Genomic DNA, 8,792 nt, shown 5'->3' on the forward strand with positions numbered 1-8,792 from the left:
TAAGGCTATCACTGCCTTAAGCACAAAAAAACAAGATTCCAATAATTGTCCGACCACTCAAAATCACTCTCCTTTATTCACTCCCTCGGTACTGTGTACTTGGCTGGCAGGCAATGTGGTCAGGGCCCCGAGTGAGATGGCATTGGCAATGCGCTTTTCACGCGTTCATGCACCAATTACTAGGGACTGTCTCCGTCTCATTACAATCCAAACAACACTTAATTAATTAATTAAACATTTATTGTTTATAATATTATTTTCTCCGGCACAACCGAAAGCTCTTCCAACTTCCTTTCAACTTCCAATGGCTTTACTTATTCCCTAATTACCTTTTCACCCTCCTCGACACAACCACCTAATCATGTATTTTCTGGGATAATTCTTCTTTATCAGAGGTGCCAAAGTTAAAATAAAGAAAAATTACGATACATCTCCCGAGACATATGTAAATAATAAGATTTAGTACTTTTCTTAAAAGAAAACCAAAGTTTATTGACAGTTATGTGATGCAATTCTTGGTTGAGAATATGGAAATTCTCAAAATTAGTCAAAATTTTATTAATATAATTAAAAACTTGTCTACTTAAAAAATTAAAAAAAAAATTATTTAAAAAATAAATTTATTTAGAATAATGTGACATACATTTATGAAATATATAAATATTGTACAGTCATTTTGAAAAAAAATAAAATTTTTTATTAAAAAATAAATTTATTTTCATATAAATCTTGTATTTATTTATTTTTTTAAAATAATTACATAACAATTATATTTGTTGATGATGCGTGCGATTTTAAAATTAGTTAAGAAAAGTATTGCATGAAATTGTAAAGATTTATATATATATATATATATTAATAGTGTCATTTGAAGTTTTTTTATAATTTATTTTACATATCATATGGTATAGTTTAAATTTTAAAATTTATTATTTAAATAAAATTACACGTATTTAAAATCTTTCAATAAAATTATTCTTTTTTCAAAAGTAAGCCAACCGTGTGAGATTTTGTTGTCCGGTAGTCGTAAGGCTGCTTGCCTGCGTCGTACCACGGTGGAAGGCAGTTTAGTAATTTTCACCGACTCAGTGCGACACATGTCATGTTGTCTCTGTTTCTCTCTCTCCATGTGTCCGTCTCTGACTCTTCGTCTCGGTCTTCAGGGTTGGTTCTCGGCAGGGCCATTCATTCGCTGGTATCAGGTGTGCGTGCTTGTGTTCTAAAGCATATACGTAGGCCCACCACGGACAGTCGCAGCTATCAACGAGAGCCCTTGAAAACCTCCTCATGATTTTTTCTCTCTTCCTCAGACATGGACTTCGAAACCCTAAAGATCAGAGCTTCTGAACAGCTCGCCATGTACCCCAGCAGGTAACTTTTAAAGCTCTCCTACCTCGTCCTTTGTTTCGCTTTTAATGTTTCTGATTATTTTTGCTCTAAAACCACTTTGTTTTCGTTCGTTTTCTCATCATCGATTCCTTCCTTCTCTCTGTTTTTCTTCTTATTTTAATCATCAGGAGGGGGAAAAAAGAATATGCTTTTTGCTACTTCTGAAAAGTTGATTGCTTTTTTGTTTCCGTTTCTGGCACCTGTTTGATGTTGGTTTCCTGTTTATTCACGCTTGGTTCGGGTAATGGCCTTTTTTACTTGGAGGGGTTTATTAATTTTCGACCAAGCTTGTGGTTGACATGATTACCAAAGAGCTCTCTTCGGGAGAATCGATTACTTAACTGTTTTTAGTAGTACGTTGAAGTGCTTTTGAAGCTATCGGTGTAAGGTTTGGACTTCATATGGGTAAATCTAGTGTGTTAGGTCGTGGATATAGAATCACTTCCAAGATTGTGGGAATAAATATTTAGGTAATAAGTTCTAATAAACTGTTCATTTGATTACTTCTAACGTTTTGCTTTGTTTTGTATTTTTATTGGGTTTAGGTAAAACGGATGCAATAAACACTGGTATTTACTGTCTGGAACTGTGAGAGGCTGGAATTTGTTTTAAACATCATCGGCTAATGCAGCATCATTGGACCTAATCATCTCTCTATTTCTTTTGGCTTGGCATTATGTTGCTTTTGTTTGTAGTATACCCATCGATGCGCCTTATTAAGTTAATATCTTGGCCCCAGCATGTTTATGCCACTTTGCCTATGTTTGAATGCTGAAAAAAATAGAAGATTAAATTTTGGCTCCTCAGTCATGCTAATACTTAAAATAAAAACAGTTATATCATGTTTTCTTGAATTTCTTCCTAATAAGGAGCTTTTGTGCGGCCAATTGTTTTTTCTTTCTAATACCAACTTCAAATGGTATGGTAATCTGGGAACCCTTTTCACGCTATGTTATTTATGATTATGGCTTATTCAGGGGATTGTTTCACCTAGTCAGAGCATTCCAATTTGTAGTGGTTCTTTCATGTACCCTTTTTTGCCAAGCTACATGTGGACCAAGCTCCATGAATGGGATGCTGAAGCCAGTGGAACATGATGCGTGTGGATCATACAGAGACAGGTTTGATGTGGGGTTTCTGGATATTGGTGCTGGTTATAGTAGTACTCGATATGGAAAGCCAATGACCCATGTAAATATTGGGACCGTCTGTACCAACTCTCGTTCGTTCTGCTTCCCATCAACATTACCGGGTTTTTCTTCTAAAGAGTATGAACACAGAGCTGCTGCTTTAGAAGCTTCTGGGAGTCAGTCTGATTGTCAATTACCTGATAAATCTACTAGGGATAGCGGGTGGATGAGTAATCAAAGTTGGTCATCTGACCATGGCATGTTCGAGTTATTGAAAGGAGGGATTGTTTCTTGTTCTTTAAACTTCAAAGAGGACATTAATGAGGTATCAACCATTCGAGCTGACAGTTCTAATCAAAATGATTTTTCTTTCTCTAGAGGATCTTCAATTAATCAGAAGTGCAAAAGTTTTAGGCCAGAAAGGAACTATGAGTTGACCAAAACATGTTCTTTTGATGGTTCTTCGTCTTTCAGTGTCGAAATTAAGCCTAATGTTCTAGATTGGGGACAAAAGTATTTGTATCTTCCTTCATTAGCTTTCTTGACTGTGGCAAACACATGCAATGACAGCATTTTACATGTTTATGAACCTTTCAGCACCGATGTTCAATTCTATCCGTGCAATTCTAGTGAGGCTTTGCTTGGACCTGGTGAAGTAGCTTCAATCTGTTTTGTATACTTTCCTAGATGGTTGGGCTTGTCCTCTGCTCATTTGATTTTGCAGACAAGCGCTGGTGGTTTCCTAGTCCATGCTAAGGGCTTTGCTATAGAGTCGCCTTATGGAATTCAACCTATATTAGGTCTGGATGTTTCTTCCAGTGGAAGATGGACTAAGAATTTGTCTTTGTTCAATCCCTTTGATGAAACCATCCATGTGGAGGAAGTGACAGCGTGGATGCAAGTTTCTCTAGGGCAAACTTCTCATTATACTGAAGTGATTTGTAGTTTAGAAAATTTTCAGGGCTCTAATGACCTAGGTTTGGCAAATGTTAGGGACCAGTTGGTTGTGAAAAAGGGTCAAGTCGGTGTGCCACTCTTGGCAATTAGGCCTCATGGAAACTGGGAGATAGGTCCCCAAAGCTCTGAAGCAGTGATAGAGATAGATGTCTCAATTGAGTCTGAGGGGAAAATCTTTGGTGCGTTTTGTATGCAGTTGCTAAGGTCTTCACAAGACAAGTCTGATACAGTTATGATTCCTCTTGAAGCAGAACTAGATGGGAAAGCCGCCTATGATGATCTTTCAGGATCTATATCAGCATTTCTTGAACCTCTAGTTCCATGTGATGCGAGTGAAACTATTGTTGTTGCTCTGTCTCTGAGAAATGCTGCTTCTCACTTACTGAATGTCATGGAGGTTAGTGAGGTTTCAGATAGGAAAAGTTTTCATATCCAATACATGGAAGGCTTATTACTTTTTCCTGGCACTATCACACAAGTTGCTTTGATTACTTGCTCTCAGTTGCATGTTGAATTAAGCGATTCTCCACCTGAAGTATCCAATATATACTGGAGCTGTAAGTTACTCATACTTACAAATGACTCGAGCAGTCCTCGGATAGAAATTCCTTGCCAGGACATAACCTATTACTGTTCAAGACATCAGAAGGACCCTTCTATTGGATTTGAATATCAGTCTGAAAAGGTTGAATCTGGCTATATGATGTCAGGGTCCTTGGGCAGTGGCATGCATTCTCCATCACAGATCAAGGTATGTATATTCTTATCCTTTATTGTGGCACTGAATCAGCTTTGATTTTTTTTATTTTTTTTTCGAAAGTCTAGTTACTCTTTTATTTGTTCTAAATTCTATATCTGCTTATCAGTGAAAAATAATGCAACTGCATGTGCCTTGTCATTAACGAGTAAGCAGATCTTTCTTGATTATTTGGAAATAGTTTCATATCTTTTCTTGCAAGAACATTACGCGTTAGTCCATTATGTGTATTGGTCAATATTAAGGTGACAAGTAGATTGAACACAGACTTGAGTTGGGTTTCAAATTTTGACATGGTGGTTCATGAGATCTTGGAGATGTAATGCAAAAAAAGTTGGCTTTTTAAGCCAATTGAGTAGCAAAGTATGCAAAGATATTCCTATAATGGACATGGCTAAACATTACATTTATCTGCTACCTCTCAAATATATTTTAATGCCATTTAGGATACAGCTGAGTGGAAGATACATGTAGGTTCTTCTCTTCATTCCGATTCAAACAAATTATTTCTTGACATTGCTCAGTAAATCAGTAAAGGTCATCATGTGTTTCAGAGCATTGTGATATCTCTGAACTTAATCAATCCCCACAGCTGCTACATTCTTAGTTCTTAAAGATACATGCACTGATTCTGTGAATGAAATAGTGAGATGTGGAAGTCTAAAGCTGATAGGACAAGACGAAGAATATCAAGACAGGCAAACAAACTAATTCTTTTAGAAAGAAGAAAATTAGAACACAAGTGAAAATATGCTGAAGAAATCACCCTTATTATTTTTGGTTTACTGTTTTAGGTAATCTCTGTTTTGGGCTAAGGTTGTAGGCCTTGTATGGGGAAATAAAGCTAAGGTCATGTTTGGTTAGTAGAATTTTTGAGAGGGTTTGAAAAGAATTTTGAGATGTGTTTTTATTGAGTTTTGTGTAAGTGGGTATGAAAAGTGAAAATGTTTGGATAAAATCTTTCTGAGGTGTGTTTTGTATTATAGTTTGTGAAAGTAGGCAAGTAGAGTTTGGATAATTTTTGTAAGAGCTTTTTTTTTTTTTTTTTTTTTTTTTTACATAAATCTAGGGAATAATTAGATGGAATGTTCTTTGTTGAGGAATAGATTTTGCTTTTTCAGATTTAAAAGATGTTTGGATTGAAGTTTAAAATTTTAGAAATATTATGAAACAAACATGGCCTAAGGTTGTAGGCAACAACAATTTAATGAACAGGCTCTTAAAATATTTTTTTATAAGTAATTTTTAAGTAAAATTTTATTAATATTAATGGGTGTAGCCAAGTACACAGGCTCTTAATATATTTCTTACATGGGTTACACTAGTATTTAAAGGTTACTGTTGAATGGTTTATACACTTGGTGGCCCATATTTATAAGCACAGAGGTAGTAACCTTTGTTCAGTGGGTAGCAAGATCATGTGTGGGAGATCTCACCCCATACTAGTGAGAACTCCTCCATTCCGGTTGTCTTTGTAGTTTTTTTATTACATTTCCATTATTTCTCCTGTTCCTCACTTCTCTTACTAGAGATCACCCCTTTATTCTATTTCCTATAGCATCTAAACACCCCACCTGAAAGAAGAGGTGGGGAAAAATGAAAAGAAAAGAAACATATCAAAATGATAATATTGTTTTGGGGGAAACAGAGGTTCCATATAATGCATAAAATTTTAAATACAATTTGTGCCCTCATTTTATTCAGCATGAGGTAGGACTTGAGCAAGTTTGATTATTCATGGAGTATAGCATTTTTATGTTATTATTGATGTTTCATAAAAAGAATCTAAAATGGGAAAAGAAGAATGAATATTAGGAACTTGGAAGTGGGAACCCTCTTAGTAGATATGGTGCTAATTGAGTGAATTAGAGGACTTGTGAACATCCGGAATCCAGTTCTGAAATGGTTGGTCCTATAGGATCCTACCCACATTTTTCTGTTGGAAGGTGTAATTTTCTGATTATTACCTTAGCGGTATAGTGAGTAGTTATTCATACTAGAAGCTTTACAGACTCAGAATATTAGAACTTAGTATGTTGGTTCTTGCTGCTTTCTCTTTCATGGGTCTATGTTCACAATAACCAAGATCTTGCTATGAACTTATTATCTGGAAGGCTCTGGACCCAGCAGAAGCTGATGAATTGGTTCTAGAAAACTGGAAGTCTCAAGGTACTAAATGTGGCATGTCTGTGCTTGATGACCATGAGATATTCTTCCCAATGGTTGAAGTTGGAAGTCATCACTCCAAGTGGATCACTGTAACGAATCCTAGCCCTCAGCCAGTTGTCATGCAGCTTATCCTGAACTCAGGAGAGATTATTGATGAATGCAGTGCCCCTGATGGGTTCACACAACCACCATCCAGTAGTTTTGTTTTTGATGAATCTAGTGGTCCAGCAAAATATGGGTTCTCGATGGCGGAGAGTGCACTAACAGAGGCTTATGTTCATCCTTATGGTAGAGCATCTTTTGGGCCAATTTCCTTTCAACCTTCAAATCGATGTAGCTGGAGAAGTTCAGCTCTGGTTAGGAACAATCTTTCAGGTGTGGAGTGGCTCACTTTGAGGGGATTTGGAGGGTCACTTTCCCTTGTCCTCTTGGAGGGGTCCGAACCTGTAGAAAGTGTGGAGTTTAACCTCAATTTGCCCATTCCTTTGAATGCCTCTCCCCCCAATACTTTGGTGCACTTGGAAGAGACCATTTATGCATGTTCACAGCCATTGTCAAAAGAGCTTTATGCCAAGAACACAGGAGACTTGCCATTCGAGGTTAGAAAAATCAAAGTTTCTGGAACAGAGTGTGGGATGGATGGATTTATGGTGCATACTTGTAATGGTTTTGCTCTTGAACCTGGGGAATCAGCAAAGCTTCTGATATCATACCAGTATGATTTTTCTGCAGCCATGATACATAGAGATCTTGAACTGTCCCTGGATGCTGGAATTTATGTGATTCCCATGAAGGCAAGTCTGCCCTTTTCCATGCTTAATATCTGTAAGAAATCAGTCTTCTGGATGCGAGTGAAGAAATCCCCTGTAGCAGTCTTCTTTGTTTTTACCTTAATATTTCTGGTATTCTGTTGGATATTTTCCCAAGTCATAGCCTTGGGATCCCAGGATGACTTGTGCAAGAGTGAGAGGAGTTCCATTGCTGCTGCTTTAAGGAAGGCTGGCAAAACCGTTCTTACACATCATAACCAGGGAAATGGGAAGTTGTCTGTGTCGAGTGAGGTGGATAGTCTCTTAAGGTCTGTTGGGGATGAAAAAATCTCGGTGCAGGCTTGTGTTCGTAGACATCCTGATGGTCAGGACGGGATCCCAGGACAGGGAATGACTGCTCAACTTGTGGGACCAACATGTGAAAATCATAAACAAATTGATGATCCGTTGGATAATCGAAAGGAAAGAGCATTTCCATCCTCTTTACCGTCAAAGTCTGTAGCAATTTATAATTCTAATACAATAGAAACATCCCAACAAGGTAACCTTACAGTCAAAACTGGGAACGAGAAAGGAAGAAGGCGAAGGAAGAGAAAGGGTGCAGCTTCCAAATTTACAGGGCAGTTTGAAGTTTCTAGCAGTCAAAGTGGAAATTCTACACCTTCTTCTCCCTTGTCCCCGGTCGCATCTGTTACCCCCAAACGCACGTGGCGGCGAGCTCCTGATATGGAGCAAACTATTGAGACCAAGTGTCCATTTACTCAAGAAGCGGACCGACTCCCTGAGAAGGATGAGGTTTTTGGATCCGATACTGAGGTGAACCTATTGGAGCATCAGGTTTCTGCACGGCATTGCAGTAACAGCTTGTTCTTGCCTACTCCAGAGCAGCCTTCAGCATCAAGAAAAACACCTACCAAGCCTGTTCTGTTGCCTTCTGCTACTTTCCCTTGTCTTGGCAGGCCTTCCCCCGATGTGCTGTGCTCTTCCCCTTTTCTTGCTTCAACTTCTGCAGTTGCTCCACATGCTCGAGCTCCTGGGTCCAAGCTTTACAACCAGAAAGCCAAAGAAAAGGCACGACTTGGGGATGAATATACATATGATATCTGGGGTGACCATTTATCTGGACTGCATTTACGGTCAAAGGATGTCACGTCTATGATGTCCAATCCTACAAACCTTCACGACAATGTCTATGATTCTGAAAGTTTCTTTGTAAGGGGTCCACAAAGCCTCATGACAATGTCAAAATCTGTAAGTTTTGGAAAATAAGGTTAATTATAGATCACTAAATAATTGCTAAATTTCCTTGCAGCTGCTGATTTTTCTTAAGGTTGCACATCATTAGCCATTTCCTTTCACATAAGCTATAAGAGTGATTTTCGAAGTCTTTTAATTTTATATTTTATATTTTTTTTCATTGAATTTGATTTTATTTTAAATCTCCATTTTTTTTTGTAAGTGACACAATTTCATCATAGTGCAGAAGGCACAGCTCAAGTACATAAAACGTATACAAAAGAGACACATCTAGGATAAAAAGATGTAAGAAAATCAGCGAAGCCAAAACGTTGGTCTATCCAAAGGAGGAGAGCTTGCTTATTCAAGTATGAGCTCTAAAAT

General features: G+C 37.6%; 1 protein-coding gene across 1 annotated transcript; it reads left to right on the forward strand.

Annotated features, from left to right (window-relative positions):
* Positions 1-1,125: 1,125 nt before the first annotated feature.
* Positions 1,126-8,473, forward strand: LOC122305957. Its single transcript, XM_043118373.1, has 3 exons — positions 1,126-1,371; positions 2,367-4,227; positions 6,348-8,473. The coding sequence occupies exons 1-3, from the start codon at positions 1,313-1,315 to the stop codon at positions 8,439-8,441; spliced, it is 4,014 nt and encodes a 1,337-aa protein (XP_042974307.1). The 5' UTR covers positions 1,126-1,312; the 3' UTR covers positions 8,442-8,473.
* Positions 8,474-8,792: the final 319 nt, after the last annotated feature.

This window comes from Carya illinoinensis, chromosome 1 (genome assembly GCF_018687715.1).
Source record: "Carya illinoinensis cultivar Pawnee chromosome 1, C.illinoinensisPawnee_v1, whole genome shotgun sequence".
NCBI classification, from domain to species: domain Eukaryota; kingdom Viridiplantae; phylum Streptophyta; class Magnoliopsida; order Fagales; family Juglandaceae; genus Carya; species Carya illinoinensis.